This window comes from Schistocerca serialis, chromosome 1, assembly GCF_023864345.2.
Source record: "Schistocerca serialis cubense isolate TAMUIC-IGC-003099 chromosome 1, iqSchSeri2.2, whole genome shotgun sequence".
NCBI lineage: Eukaryota > Metazoa > Arthropoda > Insecta > Orthoptera > Acrididae > Schistocerca > Schistocerca serialis.
The window spans coordinates 388,864,418-388,876,608 of record NC_064638.1 but is presented as its reverse complement, the minus strand read 5'-3'; the positions used below and the strand labels follow the sequence as shown (position 1 = coordinate 388,876,608).

Below are 12,191 nucleotides of genomic sequence, written 5' to 3'. Positions count from 1 at the left end.
ATTTTTTTATTCATATGACCGGTTTCGGTTCATTCAGAACCATCTTCAGATTTGATATTTCACTTACAGGAGTAACCCGTCCAAATCCAGTAACTTTCACATGCTACACACATGTGACGTAGCATGTGAAAGTTGCTGGATTTGGATGGGTTACTCCTGTAACTGAAATATCAGATCTGAAGATGGTTCTGAATGAACCGAAACCGGTCATATGAATTTAAAAAAAAAAAAAAAAAAAAAAAAAATTTGCAATCAAGACAGATTTAAGTAACATGTGCCTTTCCTCATAACTTTAGTAGCACAGAATCAATACAACTGTTGATGATGCATAAGAATACCTGGTATACTGTTTCTTCTTTCCTTTTAATTAGCCATCCTCATTTCACATACTTCACGTTCTCTTACATTATGATAGAAATATAAGATGGAAGAGTGACTAAGTAGAGCAATTAATAATGGAGATGGGTGACATTTCAACACATTGTAGGTTATATTTCTTTCCTATGAAACCTGATATTCCATTATTTTCCAAATTGCCATTATTAGTTACTATAGTATGTTGTACAGTTCATAAATTTTTATCACAGTTCATAGTAATAAACAACGTTCCAATTTATATTTTAGTTGAAGTTTCCTTGTTGTTGAAACGTACACCAACCAAGGTGCACTTTTCAACACCTGAATAACAGCAGTTCTTTCTATTTTTAAATGAACTAAACATTCACTTTATTTGTGTAAGAGGCCTAAAGTATATCAGTGCATGAAAATGTAGCAAAATTACAGATGCTTAATTCAAGAAATAGAATTGGCCGTGTAAATTTTACTTTGTAATTTTTATTTTGCTTTCTTTTATATTTTCCCTACACGTAGGATTCTGTTGTTATTTTCTGCTTATTCCACAAGTTCAAAATCATTTACTTGTAGTCTTTAAACATTTACCTCATTATTTTCACAATCAGACTTACCTTGCAAAAGAACTTCACTATCCTCACTATGTGAAGATTCATCCAACAAAATTTTTCTTCCAGACTTGCAACCATTTTGTTGTTAATTTTTTAAGATTTCATTTTTCTTAACATCTACATCTACGTACATATTCCATAATCCACCATACGGTGAATGCTAGAGGGTACCTTGTACCAATCTAGCCATTTCCTTTCCTATTTCACTTGCAAATCAAGCAAGGGAAGAACAACCACCTAAACACCTCCATATGAGCCCTAATTTCTGTTATCTTAAGTTTGTGATGCTTACACAAAATGTATGTTGTCACCAGTAGTAATATTCCGCAGTCTACTTCAAATGCTGGTTCTCTAAACTTTCTCACTAGTGTTCCACAAAAAGAACACTGTCTTCCCTCCAGAGATTCCCACGTAAGTTCACAATGCATGTCTATTACTCGCATGTTGATAAAAAAACACAACCTTTTTTTTTTCCAAAACTTTTCAACATTTCCTGTTCAATTCAGTTTTTGTCAGTTAACATTAATGATTTTTGATGTCCCATATTTTCTTCTCCATTACACTTTTTGCTGCTGGCTTTGGAAAAGGCCAGGTATATATTCAACTGTCCTTTACTTGTGCTTGCTTACAGTTCTTTGTTTACTAGGATTATAGCTCAAAACCGATGGCTTATCTTTGCTCGCATTAGATTCATGTTCAGTTATACAGTGCACTTCAACAAACAAAGAACCTGGTCATATACAGCAGTCTTTCGTGAATTTGAATGAATAGCTTATCCACATCAATCAAAAAATTCTGCAACATTTGCATAACAGTTGCTCTTGATATACTAGTGTTTTCAAATTGTAATAAGGTGAACTGATGATGCTGGCTCATGAAATGCTTGGCCAAGTTAACTCAACTATTTTGTATGGTTGAGCCAAGCTGTTTTATTTATATGCATGTCAGTCCACAGTTCATGTCTGTAACTTTTAACACGTTATCATAAAGTGTACATTCTGCAGTGAAAACATGCCGACTTGTATAGCCTACTCTGAATGGTGATAATTTTGTGGCGATGGGAGTTTATTATTGTCAGATCCACTGCAATACAGTTTCTTATCTTGACAATTAAAGCAGAAGTGTAGATACCAAATAGATCTGCAGCAGTTCTAAGCAACATGTCATCATATAGTGCCTCCATGGAGCCTGCAGTTTTTTTTCTCTCAGGTATTTCTAATTTAATACACATCTTTTTCCTTGAGATCACACCACATTACCCACATCTTAAAGAAAACAACTTAGTTTATAGGCCTACCTATTATTCCACATATTATAATATCCGAAGAAATTATTCACATGGGCTACATTTCAGAAGTGTTGAAATCTAATCCCAATGGTTCATTGAAATCTGTCCCATGTGCAGACATTAAGTTTAAACCGCTGTTACTTCTTACATAAAGCTTATTTTTGTGGTTAACAGTATATTAAATACAGAATCCCCTAATTAATTGAGTGAATAAATCTCATTCATTTCAGTTAATACTAAACAATGAAAATGCGCTACTAAAAAAAAATGAACTGAGCTTTTACTTGCAAGATCACGAAACAGTACTGGGTGAATAGCATTATGACTAATGACAGAGAGGAACCTATTAACAGCTATTGTCGTGTTAGGGAACTTGATTGTATAGCTATTCCCCAATTAAATAGAGGTTCCAGTGCTGAGAAATGCAAACTGTTGTAACGAACCCTTAGCTGCAATGTGTCACCCCCTCCTCTAGATAGCACAATACAGCACATTAAATTTCAGTGATCTAATCCACAGGCAGACAAAATCAGTGGTAACTTATATGCACAATGACGAGACTGTCAGATAATAAGAACTGAAAAATAAGGTACGAAACAATTTATTTATGTCATATATTATGCAATGTTATGTGGCAGGAAATCCACCAACAAATAAAAGAACCCAGAAAAATTTTAAGAAAAATGGGAGAGGGCATATGATCTTCAATCAGTTACATTGCAGTTCAACTAAGGTAAGAGTCAAGATTTTGGACACTGTTTCTGTATTCACGAAAAACTGATAAAGTTCTAACATACACAGTAAATATGAGTAAACACTAAACGCTATTGGGAAAGTGGATTCTCTTGCTGAACAATTTAAAACGGCATTCCCCCCACAGCTTGTTTGTGGCGCCAGACTGACCAAGAGGGTAGCCCGAGGTCTCGGTTGGTTGGAAAAGTGATAACTTGGTTGTGATTTGGCTAATCTAACGAATTTGAATGCCGAAACAAGGTTGTGATACGACTATATAGCGTAGCATAATGTTTGCATTTGAGTCATACTTAAACCATCCTTTGCCTATTTATTACCTTTTTCATCATCTAAACAAACTCTTCAGTCCTTCCAGAAAACGTATATTTGATAAAGGGAAAGTTTCCGCCGAATATTTTGAAGCATATATCCTACATAAACTACGAATTGTGAGCTGTCCTCCAACACAGTTTAAAGGCTACGATATTTAATGGAATTTCGATATAAATCACTACTGACACTAACAACATACATGTTACTAGTAACAAAAAAAAGTGGTTAATAATTAACGTCATTTCCCTTCCTGCGAAAACCACTACGAGGGAGTTTTCACGTGAAATAACATATTGTTTACCTGGTCTGTATATAAGGATCGGATCAGATTCCAATTTCTCTTTAATTTCATCTTTCCAAATAAATATTTCCTTTTTAAGTTCTTTAAGTCCATTGCGAATAAGCTCTAGACGCGAAACTTTCTTATCCGATTTCGTGTAGCCGCTTTTCCTATCGCTTTCGTAGAAAGAACTTAGTGTCTGTCGGCTTGTATATATGTTTCGGATATTATGTATATCAATCTGTACAGGACGAAACAGCCGTCTCGCCAATAGCACACAAACACTGGTAAACATTTTACTGACAATAAAACAAAATTATCTTTGACTCCTTTATTTAAAAAAGAACCTTGCACAGTACTTCTCTCATATTATTTCAAGGCGCCCCCAACACGTTATAAACTCCATAGGGCTCATCACAATTCTGAAAATAGAAGGAAACTCAAGTAAAGGCCATAAACACAAAGCATTTATGACAATCAGTCATCTCAACAACCAGGCCCGTCCACACGCAACCATGGAGGTAGAATAAGGGGAGATGGCGCTACAGACTTGCGCTGCACGTTGTTTTGAAGCCAGTGGGCGGGGCCTGCCGCCATCTTGGGTCCCCCAAAACATCAGCAGACGAGTGTTTACAATTGCTTCTTGTTCGTTATTTATGTCGTGTGCACGTGATATTTGTTTTATATAGTAAATGTTACTCGGTTTTACTGAACAACACAGCATAAGGAACGCAACTTCAAACGTTTTTCTGGTCTTAAATGCGTATTCGATGCAGTAATACGTAAAAATATTACGCTTCATGCCTCAGTACTGTAATTCCTTTTTGTTTATCCACTTAGAATAACCGAGAAGAGACGTATGTGCTATGAAAAGCGTGCTTTTGTAATCAATTTCTATTCACTTTCATTGTGTTTGTGTCGATAATTGATAAAGCCAGAGCTCCAAAAACAATGATTGATAGTTTAGAGGCACCGATTTGTATTCGTTGCATTTTCAAGTCAAATGCAAATTTTAAATGTTCACGTTTGCAAGAAACTTACCTTATTTCCTTTGGTGTCCCATAGATGTATGCAGGGATGATATAAACAAGCCAGCTGTCATGTCAACAAAGTGAAAAATACGTTAAATTACGAAGGAACAGAACTGAATTTAAGATTCTCAGGCCCATTGCAATTTCCACATCTGCTTTCTTTTTAAATTGTACATACCAAATGACATTCAGTGTGGCAAAGAACAGAAATTTACAGGGTAATACAACAACACAGTGACTAATGTAATGATCTAAGCCTGGACTTCGATAGGGGACTTTGCTTTAACAAATATGTAACCATTTAAGTACTTATAATTTAACCACTGTAACAGGTGTTCCACACATTTTACGGAAGATTTAATTAACTACATGTAGTTACATTAGTTTTATATTAAATTATTGCATTTTAAAACATTAGTCCCCATTTCCAGGATATTTCTTGCCAGGACTTTTCAGTTACTTCAGAATAACCACACAGTGAAAACCAAGTGTAATGCTCACTTCCAGGCAGCTCTTCGCCTTGGATTGATAGGAAATCTAAAATTAAATCACAGAAATAAAACCATACTGTAAAACTTTACAGTGCATCAGAATTTCAAGTATATATAAGAAAATAGCGCTTAAATAAGTCCACTTACGAATGAAATGTGATTTGTTAAACTTTAGACTACAATCAGAACGATTAGTACACCCGTAAGCGACGCAGCCGGCATTTTTTTTATCAAAACACTTCACGACTACACGGAATCAAACCACCAGAAGCGAATGTTTTGGGGTAGCTAGCATGGCGGACCTCCTGTTGGGTCGGCTTCAAGTTTGTGACGTCATGACAACTCCTCTTATTTTTACCTCCATGCACGCAACGAACTGTCTGCGCCAATATCTGCGCACATCACATCTGCGCAGACAGATCGTTGCGTGTAAAGCCCGGTCCACACGCAACGATCTGTGTGCGCAGACATCGGCGCAGATGTCTGTACATGCAAAAGATCGCTGCAAATGTGGTGTGTTCACACGACACAAACCCCAATCTACTACTCGCCCGCCATCTGTCGGTGTAGAAAAGAAATATCAGTGGCAAGCGACTACGCTCCCGAAAACGTTAAAATTTAATTCAGTTATTTTGAAAAATAGAAATGGAGGAAGTTCTGTTGTGGTCTGTGTTCGCAACTTGTGTTGCAAAAAACATTCAGACCAACCGCAGGAAACAGAGAAAGCCGTGTCGTGGTATGTCTTTGTCCTGCAGATTATGTGGTGGTAGCCGTGGACCGCCATGGAATTTATGTCTCAGCTCCTGGTTTGTGCCGCCGTTCCATGCTCTGTTCGCCATGGCTTCTGAAGAGCAAAACTCTGGCCATATCTCCCTCTTTTTCTTCTCCCTCTTTTTCTTCTCCCTCTTTTTCTTCTCCCTCTCTAGCCGCAGTTTCTTCCATTTGTCTGTGTAGGACAAGTTGAATTTCCATGTTAGGTCCTCTACTAGAAATGTTTCTCTCGCGAGTTCGTACGCTAGTCTTGACTCGGTGTACTTGGAAATTCCGAGGGCTGCCTTCACTCTTTCCATTCTTAGGACGTCTCCATAGATTAGCTTTTCCCATGTTACTTCTTTTCGATATGTTACAATAGGAACAATTTTGGCTTTGAAAATGGCTGTACCTAGGGATAGTGTGCTTAGTGACTTGATTTAGATGGCTTTTGTTGCGGCTGCTGCTCGTTGTGTTGTGTGGATTCAGTATGAGTGTACTGTTTTCTGAACCGTTACGCCCAGATATTTGAAGCTGTTCGTAGTCTGTAGGCTTTCTTGTTTGAGGTATATTTTGTCCTTCGTGGATAGGCGTCCTCTTTTCCTCAACACCATGTGTTCAGTATTTTCCGCGTATATCTGTAGTCCGTTGGGTTCAGCCGATGTTCCAAGAGCATTTATTCCTTTCTGTAATTCATTTGTATCTCATGATCCCACCACCATGTTGTGTGCATATACAGGGTGAGTCACCTAACGTTACGGCTGGATATATTTCGTAAACCACATCAAATACTGACTAACCGATTCCATAGACCGAACGTGAGGAGAGCGGCTAGTGTAATTGTTTAAAATAAACCAAACAAAAATGCACGGAAGTATGTTTTTAACACAAACCTACGTTTTTTTAAATGGAACCAAGTTAGTTTTGTTAGCACATCTGAACATATAAACAAATACGTAATCAGTGCCGTTTGTTGCGTAAATCCGGAGATATTGTAACCTAAAGTTGACGCTTGAAACCTCCAACGTTCAGTTGCGTGTTGAAACAAACACGGGCCACGGTCATCGAGCAGCATCTGCAGGGACATGTTTACGATGACGACCGTGTTTACGAGTGTGGCTGTAGTGCACTGTTGTGGTTTGGTCTAGCTGTCGCAGTGTCCGCATGTAGCGCTTGCTGCTATTGTTATTCTGCATTCGTCTCCGCACGCAGACCAACTGTAGTAGACCGTGTTACCAGACGTCTGTGATAGTGTAGTGTTGTAGGAACTGTGACCATGGTGTATTCGAACTCTGAAAAGGCGGAGATGATACTCATCTATGGCGAGTGTCGACGAAATGCAGCTGAAGCCTGCAGGGTGTATGCAGAACGGTACCCGGACAGAGAGCATCCAACGTGCCGCACATTGCAAAACATCTACCGCCAACTGTATGCAACAGCTATGGTCGTAGCACGCAAACGGGTCCGTAACAGGCCCGTCACAGGAGAAGCGGGTGCAGTTGGTGTGTTAGCTGCTGTTGCCATGAACCCACACATGAGTACACGGGACATTGCGAGAGCCGGTGGACTGAGTCAAAGTAGTGTCATGCGCATACTGCATCGTCACCGCTTTCACCCGTTTCATGTGTCGCTACATCAGCAATTACATGGTGATGACTTTAATCATCGAGTGCAATTCTGTCAATGGGCATTAACAGAGAATGCGTTGCAGTTCTACCTGTTTACCGATGAATCGGGTTTCACAAACCACGGGGCAGTGAATCTACGGAAGATGCATTACTGGTCCGTGGACAATCCTCGCTGGCTCAGACAGATAGAGCGACAGCGACCGTGGACTGTAAATGTATGGTTCGGAATCATTGGCGACCACCTCATTGGTCCTCACTTCATTGCAGGGGCCCAAACAGCTGCAACATACATCGCGTTTCTACAGAATGATCTGCCAGCGTTGCTCGAAAATGTCCTACTGGAAACGCGTCGACGTATGTGCTATCAGCATGATGGTGCACCTGCACATTCCACAATTAACACTAGGCTGACCTTTGAGAGGACGTTCGACGGGCGTTTCATAGGACGTGATGGACGCATAAATTGGCCAGCCCGTTCTCCTGATCTTACACCTCTGGACTTCTTTATGTGGGGTACGTTAAAGGAGAATGTGTACCATGATGTGCCTACAACCACAGAGGATATGAAACAACGTATTGTGGCAGCCTGCGGCGACATTACACCATATGTACTGCGGCTTGTACGACATTCATTACGCCAGAGATTGAAATTGTGTGCAGCAAATGATGGCCACCACATTGAACATCTATTGGCCTGACATGTCGGGACACACTCTATTCCACTCCGAAATTGAAAACGGAAACCACGTGTGTACGTGTACCTCACCCCTTATGGTAATGTACATGTGTGTCAGTGAAAAAGACCAATAAAAAGTTGTTAGCATGTGGACGTAATGTGCTGTTCTAGTCTCTTCTGTACCTAAGGTCCATCACCGTTCCCTTCGGATCCCTGCGTAATTCGGTGCTCTCCGATACACACGATCGAACAGCAGAGGAGTGGTACTCAAGCGTCAACTTTAGGTTACAATATCTCCGGATGTAATTAACATTTTACAATGCAACAAACGGCACTGATGAAGTATTTGTTTATATGTTCAGATGTGCTAACAAAACTAACGGGGTTCCATTTAAAAAAACGTAGGTTTGTGTTAAAAAACATACTTCCGTGCATTTTTTTATGGTTTGTATTAACCAATTACACTAGCTCCTCTCCTCACGTTCGGTCTGTGGAATCGATTTGTCAGTATTTGATGTGGTTTACGAAATATATCCAGTGGTAATGTTAGGTGACTCACCCTGTATATAGATCTTGAGGGACGGAGCCAAAGTTCTTATTGCTAGGACCACGTCGTGTGTGGCTACGTTGAACAGAAGGGGACTGAGGGGGTCCTCTTGTAACACTCAATTTGTCTGTGTTGTTACGTTGTCTGATATTATGATGGCGTTTTTTTCTCAGGATAATGTGTGTCAAGACACTTATGGTAGTTCCTTGTTTTGTTCCACCATCTGTTCTAGTTTAGCACATGCTATGGTCCTGTTGAGATGGTCAAATGCCTTTGTGAAATCGACGAATACTGTGCGGAAATTTCCTTTTGGGAGTTGTATTTTCTCCTCTTTGTCGTCTACGAGGTTTTTGACTGCGTGTAGGGTGCTTCAGCCTTTTCCTGAGTCCAAATTGTTCCTCTGGGATCTTGTTGTCGATTTCTTCTGTTAGTCTTATATTCATTAGGCTTGTCAGTATTTTGAGGAGATTGTTCTGTAGTGGGATTCCCTGGCATGAGTTTGGGGCATGTGGTTCTCCTTTGCCCTTGTGCAACATTCTGATTGTCAAGGTTCTCCATCTCTCTGGGAGTCGTCCTGTGTGCAGACGTAAGTTCATCATGTCCGTGATTTCTGGAATTGAAACTTCCGAGGCTACCTTGATGTGTTCATTGAATATCTCATCCGGCCCTGCTGTTTCTTGTTCTTCAGGGTTGATATAGTGTTTCTAATTTCCTCTGTCGTTAATCTTCTAATGTCTTCGTATTGTCTTGTTGTTTCATGAGCTCGTTGTCTCTTTGGTGATTTAGGATGTTGGTGAAGTGGTCCTCCCAGACTGACATCTCTATTTTCCCCATTGTCTGTGACTGTCATGGCTTTAGAGCTATGTAAAGGTTTTCTTTTGCTTCTTCCACCATTCTTCTAGCCTCGCGTTCTGTGAAATCGTCTCGTTTTTTCTTTAGGAGTTTCTTTCATTCTTTTATGAGTCTGCTATACGTGATCAGGTCGTCCTGTTTTTTTTTCCGTTTGGTCATGTGGAGGGCTAATAAAACTCTCTTTCTCTCTGTGTAGCGTTGTTGATCGAACCATCTGTTTGCCTTTCTCTCATTGGTTGTGGTGGTTGCGGCTTTAATTATGTCTTCTAGCTCTGTTGCTGCAGCATCTATGGCCTTTTCTGTATTTTGATTTCAAAGACATTGAGGTTATCTCCGTTTTCGCGTATTTTACTCTCGTCTATCTTTCTGGAGGTTCTTCTCGTGTGCTTTTTTTCTGTTGTGTGCACTTAGGTTCTATCATTTTGAAGGTAGTTGCCACTGGACAGTGTTTCTTTATTGGTGTCTCCGTGGAGGAATATATCACCTTGTGGTCCATTATTTCGAGATCGTTGTCTTTGAAAGGATTATGCCTATGGTGCTGCTACCATTGTGTGCAAAATACGTGTCGTTTCCTCTCTTGTTAACCAGTGTGAATCCCTCTTCAGCCATCATCTGTAGTAGTTCCTTACTTCTGCAGTCATGCTTATCTAGAGTACTATAACAACACTATTTCCCGAGGCTATCTTTTCTAGAGCAGTCATCATGATTGCTACGACGTCCTCAATCGGGGTCAGGGGTTCGATGTAGAGGCCTATGAAAGTCACTCTCTCAGTCTCCATTATTAAGATGTCTTCTTGTTCATAGACACAAGATGCTATTCTTATCGTTGGTTTGTAGAAGCAGGATATTCCTTTTGTAGGTCTTCCTCTTGGTACTTTTCTTGCAGGAATGCGTTTGAGTAGAAACCGGGGATTTCTATATTGTCTGTTGCGAAAGTCTCTTTCAGGATGAGTACGTCATGGCTTCTTAGGAGCTCGCCTTCTGTCAAATCTAAGGCACTTCTTAGTCGTCGTACATTCCAAAGAAGTAGATTAACCTTCGAGTTCGGCGCCTCTGCTCTGGAGTCGAAAAAACCGGTATCTTCTAATTAGGGCCCCTTCTGCCCATTTTTATGGATCTGTGATCTTGTGAAGCTCGTTTAGTGGTATGCCTACTTTGTAGGCTTTTAGTGTTCCTCTGGATTTTATTTCGTCACATTGTATTATTTCCGTGACCTACAGTTTACTGAGGTGTTGGATAAGTTTATCCGGCGTCGAGTTGCAGTGTAGTCATCCTATGTAGAGCCACGCTCTGCCTACTGCTGCTTGGAGTGTGCCATCTGTTAAGTCCATTTCTCGTTATGGTTGCTGCTACGTGTCCATTATTGTTGGGGTCATCATCTGTTTATTCCTTCAGCGGTTCCTTCTTGCAACTTCAATCCATGCTTGATTATTTTCGTGACCGGTTGTTTCGTCAGAGTCTGTTTTCTTTTTGTCATTCCTTGGTGTGGTCTCCTTGTCTTTCTTGTCGTTGATTATCACCCCTTGTGTAGTTGGAGGGTTGGGCACTTTCTTTGTTATTTCTTTGGTTTGGTTCCACTTGGTAAGGTCAGCTGTCACTTTTCCTGTGGCCCCAGGCCCAGCTAAGTGTGTAATTTCGCTTCTGATTTTTTTATCTATTAAATTTTGTAGATCGTTGGTGAGATGTTCCATCATTTTTTGTGTTAGTTTTTGTGAATTTTTTTCTTGTAGTTTGTCTTCGTCTACTATTTCCAACTCGTTTGTTTTCGCTGATTGTAGAGTATTGTTTCGTATGTTCTTCCTGTCTTCGCTGTATGGGTTGCCCTGGTGGCCACTAGGTGTCAGTACTGCTAGGTTGCTTCCCGACTGTTTGTGTGTGTGGCTACTTAGTGTCACCTCCTGACTGCAGTGAGTGCTCCGCTGCCCGGCAGGTGTTGCTGGCGTCTGGTTTCCGTATGGTGTTTCTTGCTTCGGGTCACTAGATGTCGCTCGTTGTCCTGTTGAGTATCTGTCATCTTCTTCTATACCTGTTCTTTTGGCTGTGCTAATCTCATTTTGGGGATTCTTTGTTGCCTTTTCACTTGCCTCTAAGGCTGATTGTAGTTCTGCAAATAAGTTTCGGATGTCATTTACAGTTCTGTGCCGAGTTTCCAACCTCTTTGGATGTTTGCAATTTCCGCCATCAGTCGGTGAGCTGGTCGAATCGCAAAGAACGAAAGGGAAAGTCAAACCATTCTATAATTCAAACATGGAGGTTCATCTGTTGTTCCTAAAACCAACGAAGACTTGCACATGACATGGACACCCTGCTCCAAAAGTAAGCACCAGCCAGCGAGCAAACAGGATGAATGACTAAAAGTTGGAATTCTGCAACGAGTTTAAATAATCGTTTGCGTTGACAGTCTTGCACGAGTGACTAAATCTCGGATCTGTGCCTGGCACTCGGCTGATATCCGAATTCAATCACCTGACGTCCCTCATTCACTCCTTTTGGTCTGCCATATTGGATACGTTATATTTCGGTTGTTTCCGCGTTATAACTTGCTGGTTATGACAGTATACTGCCTAAGGCAAAGGAGCAATAAAGATATATCACTAGATGCGATTTATTATAATTAAACA

General features: G+C 40.3%; 1 protein-coding gene across 1 annotated transcript in view; it reads right to left on the bottom strand.

The window, feature by feature from the left end:
* Positions 1-3,916, bottom strand: part of LOC126471262 (complex I intermediate-associated protein 30, mitochondrial) — a 47,287-nt gene extending 43,371 nt beyond the window's left edge. Inside the window, exon 1 of the mRNA XM_050099384.1 lies at positions 3,617-3,916. Coding sequence (XP_049955341.1) covers positions 3,617-3,890 — 274 coding nt within the window. The 5' untranslated portion in view covers positions 3,891-3,916. The remainder of the gene's footprint in view (positions 1-3,616) is intronic.
* Positions 3,917-12,191: the final 8,275 nt, after the last annotated feature.